The 20,721-nt window shown below is 35.8% G+C and overlaps 1 protein-coding gene and 1 non-coding gene across 9 annotated transcripts in view; both read right to left on the minus strand.

The window, feature by feature from the left end:
• PHIP (PHIP subunit of CUL4-Ring ligase complex) overlaps positions 1-20,721 on the minus strand; it is a 128,533-nt gene that overhangs the window by 89,680 nt on the left and 18,132 nt on the right. For all 8 annotated transcript variants that reach the window (XM_086316896.1, XM_086316893.1, XM_086316895.1 and 5 more), the window contains one exon: positions 1,360-1,520. In XM_086316896.1, coding sequence (XP_086173022.1) covers positions 1,360-1,520 — 161 coding nt within the window. The remainder of the gene's footprint in view (positions 1-1,359; positions 1,521-20,721) is intronic.
• LOC147365645 (U6 spliceosomal RNA) lies at positions 3,933-4,039 on the minus strand. Its single transcript, XR_015133500.1, has one exon. It is a non-coding gene; the product is annotated as a U6 spliceosomal RNA (small nuclear RNA).

Raw genomic sequence — 20,721 nt, forward strand, 5'->3', positions numbered from 1 at the left:
AAGACATCAAAAAATTAAGAAGTTATAGATATTTTTTATAATTTCAGTATATGGCATAACTTAATGCCAAAATGAAATATAAACACAATGTAATGCTTCTTTCTCATTCATTCTATTTATTATTATTTTTGAAAGAATCCTTCTAACATTAGAAATGCCTAATTTACTATATGTTTTGAGAGCTAAATTTAAATAATAATATGTTGAACTAACTCTAAAGATAATTTTCCATTACCATTTGAGAGCAAGTTACTGTTGCAAGTATATCAAGGACTTCAGCAAATATAGGGATAACTGTTCCTCACTCTGAAGATAATAACCTGTCAGAAAATTTTGAAAATTTCACTTTTATTCTGCTTCATAAAGAATAGCAGACATAAAAGAGGAAATGAAAGAGAGAATACTAACATATACGAAATGATCTGCAAATGCCTGAAGAGGATTCTAGAACCAGGAAAAAAATAAGTATGGAAATCCTTTCCCACATCCTGCCATTTAGCTGTTTTACAGATGACTGAGTGTATGGGTAAAGGAGAGAAAGTAGATATAAATAAATCTCAGTTTACAAGCATATCTACTTAAAAGAGGAATCTATAATTGTTGTGACTGTATAAAATTCGCAGCTGCTCTCTTCAAAGACAGACATAGGAATTTCCATGTTAACTTCAATTTCCCATAGGAACCCCGTGAATAAGTGCATACCTTCAGCCCAGTATTTCACGTAAGTAATATTTAATTATAAGTACAACCACTGTAGTGTAGTATTACCCTTAGTGGATATAATAGTTAAGGCACCTAAAAAGAAATTGAAATACTTCCAAAAGCAATTTTCTCACTTAAAAGCTGAAAAGCTCTGCTTTTCTCCATTCAACAAGTTAAAAGAAAACAGTAACAAACAAACCCAAAGAGATTCTTTGAACGCCAGATATACTGAAGGATGAGGTTCTAAAGATAAAAGGTAATAAGCTTACATATGCTCAGACTTTTCCCTATCACCACTTTAAGGGCCATTTCTCAGACTCTAATGTGCTTAATACACTTTGGATAAAATGTCCTTAAGTTTAGAATTAAAACTATTGTATGACATTTTACAAAATGTCAACTGCATTATCTGATATAATGCTGGGAATTACACTCATCCATGAGGACAATAATGTAACTGTGTTACAACATGTCTTTCAAAAACATTCCAAACTTGAAGTCCAATTTTAAGCAACCTTTTGTTACAGACAGTTGTATTATGTGAATTTCTAGTTCTTCAAATTAAAAGGAAAAACAAAGGTTTTGTTTCAAAGTTCAACTATAAGCAACATTTTTGTAATCTCATATATGAATTAACATAATGCTTTAAAAACTTACAGTAAATATCCGTCTGCCAGTTCGATCAAAAGTTACACAGTACACAGACGACAGGTGTCCAAGAATTCTTTTATGCATTTTCATGTGCTGATACACTGCAGTTGGAACCAGTCGCTCAAGTCTGTATTTTCCATTCAGCTTCCTTGAAAACAAAGTATCCGCTACCAAGAAAAGGGGGAAATAAGTATAATTCAGAAATTAATTTTCTTAATTATCCTCTTTTAAGAATTCATGTATTTCAATTTCTCATATATTGGTAAAAATAAAGATGCTTTCTAATGCATATGACTCCTAGTTAAAAGTCTTCAAAATAGTAAAGCCCGTTATTTTACCTGAAATAAGTCAAAAGCACTATTATCTTCACTTTACAAACAAGAAAATCTAGTTAAATAACCTGCCTAAAGTCACAAAGTAAGGCATGATGCTAGAATTAAAACTCAGGCTTCTTTACTCTCTACTCTGTCTGAAGTGAAGTGAAGTGAAGTGAAGTCGCTCAGTCGTGTCTGACTCTTTGCGACCCCGTGGACTGTAGCCCACCAGGCTCCTCCATGGGATTCTCCGGGCAAGAACACTGGAGTGGGTTGCCATTTCCTTCTCCAGAGGATCTTCCCACCCAGGGATCGAACCCAGGTCTCCCGCATTGCAGGCAGACGCTTTAACCTCTGAGCCACCTAAAGAGGCTCTTTAAAACCCAGAATGACTGTATGACATTATTTCTTTAAAAGTCTCCTATGAGATAGATTTTCTCATAAAAGCAGTTGAAACTGGATCTGGTGCTTTTTTCTTTTCCACAAACAGCAATTCTTAAACACTCTAAATATGACACGCTGAATGACACTTCTAAAAACTTTGCAACAAATGAAGACAGAGGAATAACTTGTTACATTAATAATAATAACAATTAAGGGCTTCCCTGGTTGTCTGGTGGTTAAGAATCCGCCTGCCAATGCAGGGGACACAGATTTGATCCCTGGCCTGGGACGATTCCACATGCGGCAGGGCAACTAAGCCCTCGCGCCACAACTACTGAAGTCAGAGCCTAGAGCCCAGCCAGAGAAGCCACAGCAATGAAAAGCCCACGCACCACCAACAGAGAAACCCCCCGTTCTCTGCAATTGGAGAAAGCCCGAGGGTAGTAATGAAGACCCGGCACAGCCAAAAATAAATAAATTTAATAAATTAAAAAAAAAAAAAAAAAAAGCTGGGAATCCTGCCGAAGACCTGTACAATGATTCCTTTTCTAGAACCTATTAGCCCTCTTTCTTCACCTCGCCCGTTTTAACCCCCATTTAACGCCCATTTCAAGATATGAACGAAATTTACCTCCTGCTCCAAAGCCTGATATGCTGAATTTGGCCGAAGATGTTCCTTTCCATCTTACTTACTACTGTTCTTTGTTTTCTATACCAATAATTACGATGGAATTAGAATTATAAACAAAGAAGGTGCTCAATAAATACATGCTGACTGGTCTGCAGGCACATTTTCACCTGTAGATTATCTTTTAATACAAGGCTTTCTGTTTTTCTGACTGTGACTGCCATCTACTTTGGATAATAAGCACTGCAGTTTCTCACATTTAAATTTAGTCCCCCCCCCCCCGCCAACCCCCAATTTAAATATATATAAAGTATTGATATTAACAATATTTAACTCCGGTTTAGAGCCTACGATTATGCCCTAAAGTTTATGAAATATAAATCTCTCAGGTGCATCATAAAGAATCTCAGAATATTATCTTATTCACATACAATAAATGTTTGGCTTACACTACATTTACAAGCAAAAAAAGAAAACATTGGGGACTGGCGACAAGGTAGAATACTTTGCAGTTTCTAAAGCAATAAAATATAATTTAAGGAATAATTCCATTGTGCTTACATGATCTTTTCCTACATCAATTATTTTATATTCTGATAAGAGTGCATCTCCTGCTGTTAGAGGACAAGTTCTAGGATACAATCTTTTTGTTGTTGTTGTTCCTTTGACAATTTTTTATGAGTTATTTTTATTTTTTTTTCTATCTTTTTTTTTTAATTTTATTTTATTTTTAAACTTTACAATATTGTATTAGTTTTGCCAAATATCGAAATGAATCCACCATAGGTATACATGTGTTCCCCATCCTGAACCCTCCCCGCTCCTCCCTCCCCATACCCTCCCTCTGGGTCGTCCCAGTGCACCAGCCCCAAGCATCCAGTATCGTGCATCGAACTTGGACTGGTGACTCGTTTCACACATGATATTATACATGTTTCAATGTCATTCTCCCAAATCTCCCCACCCTCTCCCTCTCCCACAGAGTCCATAAGACTGATCTACACATCAGTGTCTCTTTTGCTGTCTCGTACACAGGGTTATTGTTACCATCTTTCTAAATTCCATATATATGCATTAGTATACTGTACTGGTGTTTTTCTTTTTGGCTTACTTCACTCTGTATAATAGGTTCCAGTTTCATCCACCTCATTAGAACTGATTCAAATGTATTCTTCTTAATGGCTGAGTAATACTCCATTGTGTATATGTACCACAGCTTTCTTATCCATTCATCTGCTGATGGGCATCTAGGTAAAAATATGGAACGCTTCACGAATCTGCGTGTCATCCTTGCGCAGGGGCCATGCTAATCTTCTCTGTATCGTTCCAATTTTAGTATATGTGCTGCCGAAGCAAGCACTCTAGGATACAATCTATTTCAACATCTCTGCTACCTAAGACAAACTGTTGAAAGTTGTTAATTAGTATATTTAGGCTGAAACTAGTTATACAGTAACAGGGATTTGGTAAGTTTCTAATAAACCCTGATATACTTTGCCTTATGCACAGAAATGGCCTGGTGAAAGACGACCACCTGCACTTTAGCTCCAACTGATTTGGAGTCAAGATCACACAAAACCACAGGCATCATCTGTCCTGCCAAATGAGAACTCAAATGATCTTATCCAAACACTAAGGATCAATAACATCTCACTTATTGTCTGTTTTATAGAAAATTAAGTGATGACATAGAGCACAGATGTTGACCGTACTGTGTTACCAATACAGTTTAATTCTCTCCACCCCAAATTTACAAACTCAAAATGTCAAATTTTCTTAAAATCTCTATCACTGTTCAGGTACAAAAATATGGTCTTTGGAGGTAACTACGATACCAAAACTATTATTTTAATTATGATAAGGCACTTTTATATAGGTCAGAATTAAGATGGATTTTTAATGAAGACTATACTTCAGAGTTGATAAAGCAAAAACTAATTCCCTTAAGAGAAAATGTTACTACTCTCTTAAACAGTTTTTACTGAATCTCTACCTAAACTGGGATTAAACCTTTATTTTCACTTTAAGAGTCAACTGAGAAAAAGAACATCCCTTTCAAAAAGCTACCTTACAGTCAACATTTCAAGAAAACCTTTTTAGAAACAACATTAAGTCAAATACTGTACTCCATACCACCCTATGTTATGCTTGGCTGCCAATTAACTACTGAGTATTTTTAATGATACTACATCAGCATCCTAAGGGAAAGGGTACCAAACAGAGTCCTTGCTGTCAACCAATTTACACACTTGTACAACAGAACTAAAAGATATGACATACAGGGAAAACAGGATGTAGAGTTCCTAGGTAATAAGCTGGTGGTTCAAACTTGACACGGGGGTTAGAGAAAAAATACAGGTATGCTTCAGTAGTTGAAGTTCAACTGAGGAGGTTGGATTTGAAGAAGGTCTGACCAGGTCAATTAGGTCAATTAGGCAGAGAAGATGTGGTAGGATTCCCGTTGAATGAACTCACATATTCTTTTACTACACAATTTGCGTAACATCTTGTCTCTCCTACCAGATCTTAAGTATCTTAAGGACAGAAATTTTGCCTTATTCATATTTCCTGCAACTGAGTGTAGTGCCTTTTAAATAAAAAAGTATATAAGTGAATCTTAGTTAATAATAAGAAACACAAGATGGTTCAATTAAATTTACAGTTTTATGGCAGAAAAGCAAATGGCAATCATTCACTTTCTCAAGAAATTGTTAACAGTAATTGGATTTTTGAGGAAAAAGGAAATGTCTCTTGGATTATAGGAACTCCTTAAATTTTATTAAACCAGAACATCAATTTTTAAAATGAGCATGGTTAAGCAGATATAAGAGGTCACAAAGGAATAAGTTCTTTATATGACATTATTATAGTTTTAACCTTATATCAAGTAACATATATGACTTTTGTTTAAAAGTACATTTATGTTCCCAAGTATGGTGATGGGAAATGTTCTTAAATTAAGCCTGCCAAAGCAAATTTCTATCTTCTTCACTTGGCAAATTCTTTCTTATCCTTCAGGGCCAGTTTAAATGCCACCTCCTCTAGTAAAAAGTGAATTTTACTTTTAAAGTAAAATTTTTTAATTTTAAAAGCAACCTAACCAGTTGCCCTATAGTACCACTCCTGTGTTCAAAACTGCAGTGTTCATTTGATTCACAATAAACACCAAGTTCATCATACATCAGCCTACCAAGACTCTGCACAATCTTGTGTCCATTATATGACCCCTTGACTTGGTCTATTCCAACCATTCTAATCACCCCCATTCTTCCAACACATCAGGTAAAGCTCCTAACTTGGGGTCTTTACACCCGCTATTCCCTCTGGCCAGGACACTCTCCCCCCACGTGGCTAATTCCCAGGCTTCCTTCTTCATATCTTTCCTCAAAAGTCTGTCACCTTCTCAATGAAGCCTAACTTGATCAGCCTAGTGAAAATTACAACCCATCCCCTACCACCACTGCTAACTCCTGATGCCCCTATGGAGCTTAGTATCTGCTCTTTTTCTATCATCACCTTTTATTTGCTATTTATGTTTACTGTTTATTTTCTATCTCCCCCTACTACAATATAATAAACTCCACACAGGCACAATTTTTTTTGTCTGTTTTGTTCTTTGATTAGTCTAAACGCTGACCGTGGTGGCTGGCACTTAGTAGAAGCTATGCATTTGGTGGACTTAATAAATTAACTACACAACAAAAAACAATTAGGTTTAGGAATAAAACAAAAATGCATTTCCTTATTGGACAGATTACAGATTCAAAGATTCCATACCATTCTTCCTTTCAACTGCCCTGCTAAATTTACTTAATTTGGAAGCAAAGGGATAGGTAAACATATTTATTCAACCATTCTGAGTGAATGGACAAGTAAAGTGAAATAAAATTTCCAGAAATCACTGCTATTCATTTGTATGATCTATGGAGAAAGAAAAGGAGCAAAGAGTGGTAAGTGTCATTTGTAGCAGCAAATCATTCATAACAGCCTTTGAAACAAAGTCTTTGTGCACAATTTAGAACTAGTTACTAAACAAAATAAACAAAAGACCCACAATTTCTTAAAGTTATTAACAGGTATAACTCTGTATATATCTAGCCAGTAGGGTCTTAACTATTACTTCTGTGCATACATCCTTGGTAAATAAAATTTCCCCACAAGTCATTTCTTTGTAGTTCACACCAAGGTATTTTTTAAGAATTAATTTATTTCTTTAATCATAATACGAATGCATACTTAACGTAGAAAATAAGAATACTGTCTTTACATAATTCTACCACCTAAAGCAATTACACAAAATTTTGCAGAGATTTCCCTCATAAACAGAATTTTAATAGCTATGCCATCCATATTCCTTAATGAAATAAAAACTAGGCTTTAAGTTTGATGGACTTGTATTTAAACATGATACTGTGGAGATTTTAAGCAAGGTACTCTCAACTTCAACTTCTCAAGTCATTCATCCAGAAACATTTTCCACAATATACTTGGTTTTCATACCTGGCTATTCTTTGACATCTCATAATTTCACACGTTTACACAGCCAATTTTATCAATATTTTTCTTTTCTTTTGTAACTCGGTATAGTGCTTTAGAATGGTTCTTCTACCAGCCAACAGTATAATAAATATCTACTTAAATTTTCTTCTATGTTTTTGTGGTTTAAATTTCTCACTTAACTCCTTAACATATTCAGAGTTTTGGTAGATGTTACTAGGTGAGTCTCTAAAGATATTTTTTCTCCCCTAAATAATCAACTATTTGTTCCAATCTTTCCACTAACTAACCCTTCTCTATTCTAATAAACTGTGATTTAATTATCGTATATATATTTTTGTACTAACCTACTGAAGGCATGTTTATTTATATACTAGCAATGACAACCCACTCCAGTGCTCTTGCCTGGAAAATCCCATGGACGGAGGAGCCTGGTAGGCTGCAGTCCACGGGGTCGTGAAGAGTCGGACACGACTGGGCTACTTCACTTTCACTTTTCACTTTCATGCATTGGAGAAGGACATGGCAACCCACTCCAGTGTTCCTGCCTGGAGAATCCCAGGGACGGGAGAGCCTGGTGGGCTGCCATCTATGGGGCTGCACAGAGTCGGACACGACTGAAGTGACTTAGCAGCAAAACTTTGGGCTTCATTCATAGCTCTGTTGGTAAAGAATCTGCCTGCAGGTTAGTGCAGGAGACCAGGGTTAGATTCCTGAGTTGGGAAGACCCCCTGGAGAAGGAAATGGCACCCCACTCCAGTACTCTTGCCTGGAGAGTTCCATGGACAGAGGAGCCCGGTGGGCTACAGTCCACGCAGTCGCAAGAGTTGCACATAAGGTAGCGACTAAATCATCATCAGCAGCAGCAAAACTTTAAATTTACTAGTGACACTTTAGTATGAATGTGGCTATTCTTCATGTCCTTTAAAAAATATCTTACTCCTGATTTATAATTATATAGTTTGAAGACTACTGAGAAGTTTTTTAAAAATTCACCTGTTGGAAATATAAGCTTAATTTCATTTACCTATAAACAGTTGCCATCTGTCTATCCAGGAACATGGTACTTTCATCCCACAAATGGGCCAAGTTTCCAATGCAGATATTTTAGAAAAAGACAGACATAAGCAGATTTACCTCAGTTTTCCTCACTATACAAATCTGTACCATGTGAATCAAGTTCATGGGAAATCTGTAGACAAATCTCTATCACATGAACCAAGTTTATGAGGAAAAAATGGATAGCTGCCAAAAAAGAGCATCTGCAATAACCTTAGTGACTATATTTTTGAGAATATTAGAAAAACATATGATAAAATCTCTGCAGATAATAAAGAACTAAGGCAGAAATATCATCACCTCCCTCCAAAAGGCCCCCCCTTCTAATAGGTACTTTTTGTCCCAATTTTTTGAAGGTGAAGCGTATTTGTTATACAGTATTATGTAAGTTACAGGTTTACAAAACAGTGATTCACAATTTTTAAAGTCTATACGCCAATTACACTTATTATAAAATATTGGCTATAGTCCTTGTGTTGTCTAATATACCCTATAGCTTACTTTATAACCCTATTCCTCTTAATTCCCTACTCCAACATTGGGCCCCCTCCTTTGCTCTCCCTTGGTAATCACTAGTTTGTTCTCCATATCTATGAGTCTGCTTCTTTTTGTTATATTCACCAGTTTGTTGAATTTTTTAATTCTACATGTAAGTGACATAATCCAGTATCTGTCTTTCTGTCTGACTTATTTCACTTAGCAAAATACCCTACAAGATCAACTGGCTAAGTACTTTAAAAAATGGAGGAATTCCCTGGCAGTCTACTAGTTAGGACTCTGCGCACTCATTGCTGAGGGCCCAGGTTCAGTCCCTAGTGGAGGAATTAAAAGCTCACAAGCCACACAGTGTAGCCAATAAAAAAAAATGGACAAGGGCACACGGTGTAACTGCAATGAATTACCCAAGGTCAAAATAAGTCATGTTAAGAAAGATGAATTGAAGAAAAAAATTAAACTTACTATCAATTAACAAAAATGCAGAAAGAAGCTGGGCTTTTGCTGCTGTTGAAGTTTCAACTCTTATGAAAAACATAAAACAATACAGTATCTAGTCCAATGTGGGTTAGCTACTGCAACTAGAGGGCCAGGACTAGTGTCTACCACTTTTGCCAACATGTGAAAGCAGAGCCATGCTGGCAGCATAATGAATGCAAAAGAGAGGCAGGTGGCAGTAGATTCCAAAACCTGGAGAATTAAGGTTTGTGCCAGTAGAAGAATTAAAGGAGGATGCAAAAAGAAGGAAGAACATGTACTTCAGAAGGTGCAACTAGACCCTTTTCTGGTAACAAAAAAAGGGTACTCAGATAAGAAACATCAGAATATTTTACCAGAAGACTTTAATTTTTTATCAGCTTTATTTTTGTACTATATTTTAACCAACTTTATTCTGTGATTCTAGTTTTAAAAAAACACTTAGAAAGCTTCCAGAGTTTCTATACATAAAATGCAGAATTAGTTATAACTTGTAATTAATAACCATATAAACAGTTCCTAAATTAAAGTACAAAAGAGTAGATTCTGCAGAATCAGTATCTAGATTTCATTTTAATCTCCACAATCTCTGTTAAATAAAGGCTCTGTCAGAGTTTGGAAACCTACAGAATTAAACTTGAGTAAATTACAAACATACCTCATTTTACTATGCTTTGCTTTAGTGCACTTTGCAGATACTGGAGTGCTTTATTTGCTTTTACAAACTGAAGGTTTGTAACAACTCTGCATTGAGCAAGTCTACTGGCACGGTTTTCCAACGGTATTATTTTCGAAGGCATCTACAGTTCCTTTTAGACATAATGCTATTGCACAATTAATAAACTACAGTACAGTGTGAATAACCTTTACATGCACTGGGAAACCAAAAAATTGGTGTGACTCGCTTTACTATGATATCAACTTCATTGCAGTGGTCTAGAACCCCATCATACCTCTGAGGTCTGCCTGTACAAAAATAATGATAATCATGTAAGCAAAACTACGTGAAAATCAACTGTAAAATGATCTACCTCTTTAGACAATAATTAGCTTGCCCAACAAAATAATGCTACATCCACGATCAGAGGCCAATTTCTATAGCAATAATCTTCCAAATTCACAAGTCCAGAAAGTTTTCTCTACACGGCATTGGTGATTTCCACTAAATAAAGTATTGTGTGGTAATAAAGTATTTGCTAATGCATAAAATTACATAAAAAAATTTTTTTAAAGGATCACAAAAATGTTTGAATGGAAAGATGATGCAATTGTACAGGTCACAAAAAACAGCTATCTAATTCCCTAAAAGAAAACTTACGCTAAAACCAAGAATCAAGTATCTTGAAAAAGTACCTATTAAGGAAGATGAAAGTCAACAGTGATTGAAGCTAGAGAGAGGTTCTTATGGGGGCGGCTTCAAGAATCTAGTACAAAAAAGTCTTATCTGCTATTCTTGTGGAGGGGAAAAAAGCAACAGAAAACTATTATGATGTGTAGCAGATTTGGAAAATAATAGCTAATATTTACTGAGTGCTTTTACTATGTACCTGACACTGTTCAAGGAACTTCATATACATTCTGATTTAATCCTCATGGATCTTTAAAATGGGTATGACAATTATCCGCGTACTGCGGACACTCCTTACCAATAACAGAACTGAAAGGCAGAATGTAATTTTCCCATTCAATCCCAGAGATGAAGCCCAGGTTTGAATTCAAGCTTATTCCAAAGAGTGCACTCTTACCATACTGCTTAAGTAGACAAACATTAGGAAAAAAGACTGAGAGGAAACATGCTGACGTATTAGTAACAGATAACCAGTGAGACTGGTTAATTTTTCAGCTGCTCTGTTTTCCAAGTTTTCTGCATTGAGCATATGTACATCCTGATTAATATTTTATTAAATAAAGTATAGCTCAGCCTACCTTGAGGAGCTCAAGAGTAACATGAAAGATATGAACTGTCTAAAGAGATTAAGCTTAAATTCAAAGACTGATAAAAACAGATCCAGGGATAAAGATTCAAGGAATTTAAATTTATTTAATCATTAAAAAAAAAGAAACCCTAAAGACTAAGCATATTAAAGTACATGAATGTATACACTACAGAGAATAACCATTGCCTATTTGACAATGGATATACTACAAAGTATTCACGTCTAGTTTGATTCAGAAGCCATAAAATACAACGGGTCATCAACTTTGTTTATGTTTGTTTCTAAATCTTTCCCATTAAATTTTTAAAGTAAAAGATGGTAAAGATAGTTTAGATTCAATTTTATTTGTTAAGGACGTATATACGAAGGAACCTGTAACATTTAATTCTCTATAGAGCCAGGAGTGAAAAGCTCACCACAGTAATTCTAACAGATATTAGATACAAATAGCTATTAGTAGAAAATTACAACCAAATATTCATAATCTGAGGGCCACAGATAATCTAGGAAATAATTCAACACAGGTTGGTTTATTTCCACAGCATCATCTGGTCTCTATCACAATACACAAGTAACTAGTAACAACTCGACATAAGAACAAGACAAATAAAATTCTGTAACAATAATCATAATGAACAAAAATGCCAACTTTAAAGTGCAAAGGGTTGCAACATTTGAAGAATAATCCTGTAATTAGCTTATCTGTCCACAAAAAAAAAAAAGGATGGGGAGTGAGGCAAGAGAAAACAGAAAAGCAAAGCGAAATAATTACATGGGTGACACAAAACCCAAGAGATCCTCCCTCCCTCTTTTATAACGTATCTAAAATAATTAGTATGAACAGCAGCTGCCCTCCAAATCTCTACCTATTTAATTTCAAGTTTAGTTGTAATTCCCATTTGAAAGACACCATGTTTTTAAGATTTAGCAGATGTCACAAATGTGAATAATGCCTGAAAAGAACTCAAATACTAACGGAAATAAAACACAGAAGATGAAAAAATGATTTCAAGAGTTAAGCAAAAAAAAAAAAAAAATTCACCAACCAAATACAAAAATAAGCACTAAAAAACCAAACCAAACAAAAAACCAGACATTACAAGTTGTAATTTATTAGAGCTGTACAATCCCTGATTTGTATGATTCTTCCTTCTCATTTCTTTCCTGGAAACTCATGTGATGATACAGAAAATACAATGGTATAATATTTTCAGTTTTAAATATTTTAATAGCTATTTCAATAAAAATTCATTTTTTAAAAAGTTAGGGTTTTTTTTCCCCCCCAAACATTTTAACCATTCAATTTTGAGTCAACAAACATTTATAGAGCACCTATATGGGCCAAGTATGAACTAAAGGATATAACAAAGAAAAAGAAAAGACAGAACTTACCATCATGGAGACTGCAGTTTAGCAGGGAAGAAAGACATGAACAAGGGCTTACAACAATGTTAAGTTCCATCAAATAGAAGGTACAGAGAAATCTTGAAGTATACACCAAAGGATCCTAAACATATAGGGCAGGAGGATATCAGGGAGTCAGAGTACACTTCCCTAAAAACTGATATTTAAATACCTGGAAAATGAACAGCCAGGGAAGGCAGGGAGGTGATAATCTATCTAGGTGGAGGGAAGGGCGTGTGCAATGGTCGGAGGCTGGAAGGAGCGCAACATTTAAGCAACAGAAGGAAGTCAGGTGTGACCAGCCCTTGGAGCACAAACAAGGCAGCATCAGAGAAAACGACTAAGGAGGAAGAGGCTGACTGCAGAGTGCTTTCTAGGCTATGCCAGGCATTTTGGGCTATTTTCCAAAGACAATAAATTGAAGCTTTCTAGGGAGAAAAAAGTGGGAATAATATGGTAAAAGATTTGCTTTGGGATAACTGCAGTTTTATCTCTTGAGAACAATGAGAACAGATCTGAAGGTATGTAACTAAAAGCAAAAGGTGATTTTACAAAAGAAATCAGAGGGTTCAAAACACAAAATTTCATTTTAGAAAAACTTAATCAGTGGGCCAACAAGATTATGAAGGCCTTCTCAAGGAACTGAATATTTTCTCTCAAATTTAAGTATTTATCAGGCAAGATACAAACTTGAGAGAACACACCATGTTTTACTGTTTCTAGAATTCATATACTGGGGCATGATTCAAAAAGTTCCTATACCCAAATCAATAAAATGGACACGGGTAGTACAAGACTAATGAATATAGAATTTCACAGGAAAGGTAAAAAGGTGCTATATAAATATGATCAAAGCTAAATGCATAAGATGAGAAATAAAATATCCAAAGATATAACTGAGTTACTCACCACCTCTCTTAAGTTTCAGTTTTCTCATTAATAAAGGTAGGGGTAGTTTGCAGTTATTATAAAAAGCAAATAAAAACCTTTTATAAACTTGACAGCATTATGTACTAACATCTATACTGACAGTCCTTAAACAGTCAAATCTTCATATTATAAAAGTGGATCTTACTTTTTTCCTTTACTTTTTTTAAGAGACTTTTATGTGAGATCATTTTCCCCTTGCATCTCCCTAAAGATGCTTGAACAAATTGCTGCTGTTTATGTAAATATCTACTCAGCTTAATCATGGACTTCCCAGTTTTTAAGATGTCTAGTTAGATGTTCAATCCTGAACTTCAAAGTTTCCCTGAAGAAATTTGAAATAAAAAGTCAGAGACTTTACGAAGAAAATATGATAATTTGCTTCACTTAGAGAACTATGAGATTTAACATCAAACCCAATAATCAATCTGGAAAAAGATACGATGCAAACTAAAAAAGGAAATGGCTAGTGCTTCCTAATTAGTTCTGAAATTATATGTCAGACACATCATATGGTGGGCAGGGGGGCACCTCTTATCACATCCATAACCTAAAAACAAATTTTACTGTACGATTTACAAAAGAAAATAAACACAGCCACAAGAGCAACCATTTAAACTCACCCAAGGAAACTGTCATTCTTCAAAGTGCCTCCCCTTTTTTGGTCAATCACAATTTGAAAAGAAATTTAAACAAAAGAAAAATATGAATGTCTATTTTATATATGTGGTGCTTTGGCATACTGAACATTAGTTTTATTTCCCTTAAAAAACAAAAATGCAATACATTTTAGTAGTCTCTCATTAACTACCTGTTTTTAGGAAGGAAAGAAGGAAGAGGTGAGCAGGGGAGGGGTGAAGGAGAAGGGAGATAAAAAAACAAAAATCTGTGACAAGTGAAAATATGAATATTATTCTGAACTTTTCCTATTCTACCCCAGTTCATCAATTACAGCAATTATATATTATCTCTTCATTTAATACTTACTGATGCTGAGGGGCTGGATCTATAAGGAATAATACAATAATAACCTCTATCCTCAAGCCCTAAAAGCAGTAAATATCATCCAGGGGACAGATTAAAAAACAAAACCAAGGACTGCCCCCCAAATATGTAAATGGTTAAAGAACAACACAAATTATAAAACCATATAACTATTTCCTAGCTAGAAGATTAAAATGGCAAAAGAAAATAAATTCTGGAAGGAAAAATGGTTACTGAGAAAACAGCAGATCAAAATAAATGTATGCAAATAAGTGATGAGTAGACACCTAACTAAGGATTAAAATATGGATTGTATAAAAGGCAGGAAAAGGTACAAGACTGAGTAGAGTATTAGGGAAAGAATGAATAGAATCTTAAAATTTACTGAATTATATGCCAATTGTTAAATTAGACATTATATGCTAAAGCTCCAAGATTTATAATAATATAAAAGCTTTTTCTAAGAACTATTAAAGAAATATAGTCATAAAAGAAAAAAATTTAACCCTACAATTGCAGACCCTAGCCCAGTGCCAGATATGCTAAGAGCCATTTCAGAATAAGTCAAATACAGTATTGAAAATATGGCAAAATATAACAGTGAAAATGAGAAGGGAAAAGAATCTCCTAGAATCTCCTCTTTAAAAATGTACTCTAGATGTTTTTGCAAAATAATTAACTGAATGTTACAAAGTTAGAATATAACGTCTTCTGTCACCTACTTTGTGCCTCACTTTGCTACTCATTTCAGTTCAGTTCAGTCGCTCAGTCGTGTCCGACTCTTTGCGACCCCATGAATCACAGTATGCCAGGCCCCCTTGTCCATCACCAACTCCCGGAGTTCACTCAGACTCACGTCCATCGAGTCAGTGATGCCATCCAGCCATCTCATCCTCTGTCGTCCCCTTCTCCTCCTGCCCTCAATCCCTCCCAGCATCAGACTCTTTTCCAATGAGTCAACTCTTCGCATGAGGTGGCCAAAGTACTGGAGTTTCAGCTTTAGCATCAGTCCTTCCAAAGAAATCCCAGGGCTGATCTCCTTCAGAATAGACTGGTTGGATCTCCTTGCAGTCCAAGGGACTCTCAAGAGTCTTCTCCAACACCACAGTTCAAAAGCATCAATTCTTCGGTGCTCAGCCTTCTTCACAGTCCAACTCTCACATCCATACATGACCACTGGAAAAACCATAGCCTTGACTAGACGGACCTTTGTTGGCAAAGTAATGTCTCTGCTTTTGAATATGCTATCTAGGTTGGTCATAACTTTCCTTCCAAGGAGTAAGCGTCTTTTAATTTCATGGTGCCTCCAAATAACTAGATATGGTAGATATTATCTCTACTTTACAGATGAGGAAATTGAGAGGTTGAAAAAATAAAACAACTTGCCTAAGGCCACACATCTTGAGCAGTCAAGATTCATAACTAATTTTAAGTGAATATTTGGTGCCTTTGTTCAAACTATTTCCTCTGAGAAAACTAGAAATGTGGACAAGATTTAAGACTCCTTTTAACATACAGTAGTCCCTCCCTAATTCACGGTTTCTCTTTCCGCAGTTGTAGTTACCTGTGGTCAATCAGTCTGAAAATATTAAATGGAAAATTCCTGCAATGAACAACTCCTCTGAGTTTTAAACTGCACACCATTCTGAGTAGTGTGATCGATGATCCATGCTACCCAGGATCCTTTAGTCCAGCATGTTGTGTTAGTCACTCAGTTGTGTCTGACTCTGTGCAACCCCATGGACTGTATCCAGCTGGGCTCCTCTGTTCATGGGATTCTCCAGACAAGAATACTGGATTGGGTTGCCATTACCTTCTCCATAGTCCAGCATATCCGGTTCATTCATTTAGCAGTCATTTGAGTTATCAGACCATGTCGGTCATCAGATTGACTGTCCCTGGTATTGCAGTGCTTGTGTTCAAGTAACCTTTATTTACTTAATAATGACTTAAAGTATAAGAGTAGTGATGTGGGCAATTCAAATAAGCCAAAGAGAAGCTGTAAAATGTATCCTTTCAGTGAAAAGGTGAAAGTTTTCAGCTAAGTAAACAAAGGGAAAAAAAAATTCCTAGGAATTCCCTGGCAGCCCAATGATTAGGACTTGGTGCTCTCACTACCAGGGCCTGAAGTTCAATCGCTGGTCAGGGAACTAAGATTCTACAAACCGCAAGGTGAGGCCAAAAAATAAATAAATAAAAGAATGAATATTTTATCTGTGAAACTGTGATGAAGGAAAAAGAATGTGTGCTAGTTTTGCTGTTGCACTTCAAATCACAAAAACTACAGCAACACTCTGTGATAAGTGCGTAGTTGAGGCTAAAAAAAAGGCATTAAATTTGTACAATGGGGTATTTTGAGAGAGAAAATGAGAGATCACATTCACAAAACTTTCATTACAGTATAGCTGACCACTGAACAACATGGATTCACTTATATTAGGATTTTTTCAATAAATACTACAGTACTACATAATTGCAAGGGACAGAGAAATCAGTGCCCCTAATCCCTGGACTGTTCAACAGTCAACTGTATATAGTTATAACCGTTCTATTTATTAGTTATTGTTAATCTCTTACTGTGCCTAATTTATAAATTAAACTTTATCAGATACTTCTTTAAAAGCAATATATATAGGGTTTGGTACAATCTGCCGTTTCAAATATCCACAGGAGAGCTTAGAACATATCCACCATCAAAAGAGAGGAACTACTGTATAGGCTTTTTAACCTTAACTGGATATTTGTGGAGTAAAGCTGCTTTTAAAGGCAAAGCTGATTCCTTACACACAAACATTTTGAAGAATCAGGTTCTCCAATACTCCTTATTTCCACTCACCAAGACTGCAACTTTGCTGCAGAAGCAACAAGTAAAATAACAAAGAGATGGTAGCATCTGGCAAACAAAAGAGATGAAAACTTGGGAAACCTAGAGATTAGGAGTTTACTTTGCTGACATGTTAAATCTAAGAAAAAGGCAAACAAGGCAATTAGCAAATGACTGCTTTAATTTAATACAATCTTTTTCACAAGATAAACATGCTTCACAGTCTCCAAATTTAACTTTAAAAACAGCCTTAATGTATTTATCTCCTCTCCTACTTTCTTCCCCAACCATGTCACTTACTATTGAAGTAGGGTTGTTTATCATAGGTAAATACAGAATAAACTGTATTCAAAAAGAGGCATAACATGGGTAAGGAGGTGAGAAAGGACAAATATCAGAGATTTGTTAGCACCTCTGAAAGTAAACGTTGCCATGACAAGTACACATTCACAACTCTTCCACAGAAAATTGTCAGAAGTTAGTGATAACAGATTAATGGAATTTTTTTATTTTTCTGCCTCTCGAAAACATTTATTACAGGAGGTTGTAAAGGGCTGGAAAGGAGCCAACTCACATTGGTTATTCTGCCCTGAGACTGAAATTCAAGCAGTTTTCACAATTTGTATCAAATAATAGGAGGTACAAAGTAGTCAAGATTTAAAAGCAGATAATACAATAAAATAGGGTAAGAAAGCACTGAGATAAACTCCAGAGTTGGTTTCGAAATTATACAGGTATGAGTTTTAATATTCCAGGTACAATGAACCAATAACCCAGTTCACTAATAAACTTTATTTCCTAAAAGTCAGTTTTGGGGTTTTTGTTTACCTCACAGCTATCCTTGAAGACTGAGTCTCTCTCTTCTTCCAACCATCTACTCTGTTTTTTACCCCCAACCCATTTCTGAACTTTTCCTGTTCTACTGGAGGTCACCAATTATATCAATTACCTACTGCCTCTTTATTAAATATATACTAATGCTGAGGAGTTGGGTGTATACAGAGCACAAACACATACTTTCCAACTTCCAGAACCTAACAGTACAGCAGAAAAAACAAAGGTAAATAAATAGCCATGATTATGTGACAAAAGCTATAGCAGAGTAAGTATAAGTACTTAATTCTGCTTGGTTACATTTAGGTTTTAAAGCATGAATAGATAAATGTTCATAGAATGAGGGACACTGCAGAGAGAAAGGGATGAAAAGACTTTGGCCGATTTTAAGAACTGCCAAATAGTTGTACAAAGCTGCAGCACAAGGTACAAGTGAGGAAAAGGCGGGAGAAGGTCCATTTTGTGAGCCACATTACAGGGCTGAGACTATTCAAAGTCACTGGGGAAAAGGAGGCATGACGTGATCACATCTGCATTTTAGAAAGTTCAGAGCCGCAGTTCTCAACAGGAGGCAATTTTACCCCAGGGGCATCTGGGAATGTTCTGGAGACATTTCCGTAGTTACCACTGGAGTTGCTACAGACAAGGATGCTGATAAACACCCTACAATGCATAGGACAGTCAATTATGAAAAGGAATTATGTGGCTCAAAATGAGAACAGTGCTGAAGTTAAGAAACCCTGGTTTAGAGCTAAGTTCTAGGGTAGAGGAATAAGACTGGAGGCAGGAGATCATCTAATCTGTAATTCTAGGAGAGCAGAGGCCATGCTCCTCATTATCCTACTCTCCAGCTCTAAGCCAGTGTGGGACATGATGCAGGGATGCAGTCTTTACTCACGCTTCCCTGGTGGCTCAGATGGTGAAGAATCTGCCTGAAATGCAGGAGACCTGGGTTCAATTCCTGGGTCGGGAAGATCCCCTGGAGAAGGGAATGACCACCCACGAATGACCACCCACTCCAGCATTCCGACCCAGAGAACTCCATGGACAGAGGAGCCTGGCGGGCCACAGTCCAAGGGGTTTCAAAGAGTCAGACACGACTGAGTGACTAACACTAATATTTACCTGGGAAGTGAATGAATGATGCAGAGCTCCAGGCAAAGAGCACAAGGCCTACATGTGGCTGTGGCAATGGAAAACAGATGCAAAGGACTGAACAGAATATACAGGCCTTACTGAAAAAAAAATCTAAGAAAGGAAAATCCAATTTACCATCACCCCAATCTTAAATGATTTTCTGAGTTATAGTAAAAAGTTTAATTAAAAAAACTGTGCAAGCCTTAAATGCAGTATTGTATTCTGTACCAGATCTTGAAACAAGAAAAAGTAATTAAGTTGGAAAATGTGGTGAGATATGAATATGGTCTGGTGTTTAGTTAATAATAACATTGGCGGAGCAGTTTTAAGGAATTCTAGATAATATAGGACTGTAACATGAGGAAAAACTGCGCAACGGGTTATAATAGCTTTTTGTGCAACTTTCCAGTAAGTAATTTATTTCAAAAATTTTTTTAAAAAGCCTATTTTCCAAATGTATCAAACCTTAAATATTTGAATCTACACTAAACATTCCCATTTGTATTTTAAGAAAAGCTATAATGCTAAGATCTTTTTATTACATGGGTCTTTGGTAATACTACATTGATCCAGGAAAAGAGCAAGGAAAATTTTTAGAGGCAGCCAGATAGAAATGGCAGAGGAATCAACAAAATAAGATACTAACACTCATATTTAAAAATAAAAATCTTCTGACTCATAGTCTGTGATAACCTGAAATGAATATTGTATCACTATGCAGGCAAATTATTCTGCCAAAAAACCTAATGACTTTTTCTTCCCATTACCATCCAATCACACTTTCATAATAATGACAAGACATTTAAGACTGTCACCAAGGTGAACTGAAGAGACACGGCACTAAACTACGACTATTAGTAAGTACAGTCATTTTGATTAGTCCAGCTTCTCTTTAGAGATGTCAAAAATTATATGCGAATACAAAAACATCAGGTAAAATCAGCGTTCCAGTACAGGCGTTTTTTTGTTTTTTTAAATATGAAGAGCAACTTCCTGAAAATCTGAATGGAAAAATGTTATCATAAACCTTAAAAATGAAATAAAACTCTTTCAGAAAGGTACAACAATTACCTGCATGGTAATTAATTCTATTACCTGAATATACCAGCGGCATTTCTCTTGATGTGACACAAAGCTCAAGTTATTTTTGCCATATTTAAATCCCCTATAACCACGTCAGCAATATTTACTGATCTGATGATTAATGACATGGCCTAAAATACTTTATCTGACTTTATAAATATAATCTGGTATCCTTTTCCAAAATATGACTAATACCAGCTTTCTTGAGTAGCCAAGTGTTAACCAACTGTTAACTATTAGTTTATTAAGAATAAGGAACAGCATAATGGGAGTCACTGTACTTTCACGACTCACTAAACATGTAACCCTGGTCAAGTCACCAAACCTTTTCATGCCTCAATTTCCTTCTCTGTAAAGTAAAAGTATTTCCTACCTAAAGATCAT

This window comes from Bos grunniens, chromosome 9 (assembly GCF_055505025.1).
Source record: "Bos grunniens cultivar Pamir isolate PY7600 chromosome 9, Bosgru_T2T1.0, whole genome shotgun sequence".
NCBI lineage: Eukaryota > Metazoa > Chordata > Mammalia > Artiodactyla > Bovidae > Bos > Bos grunniens.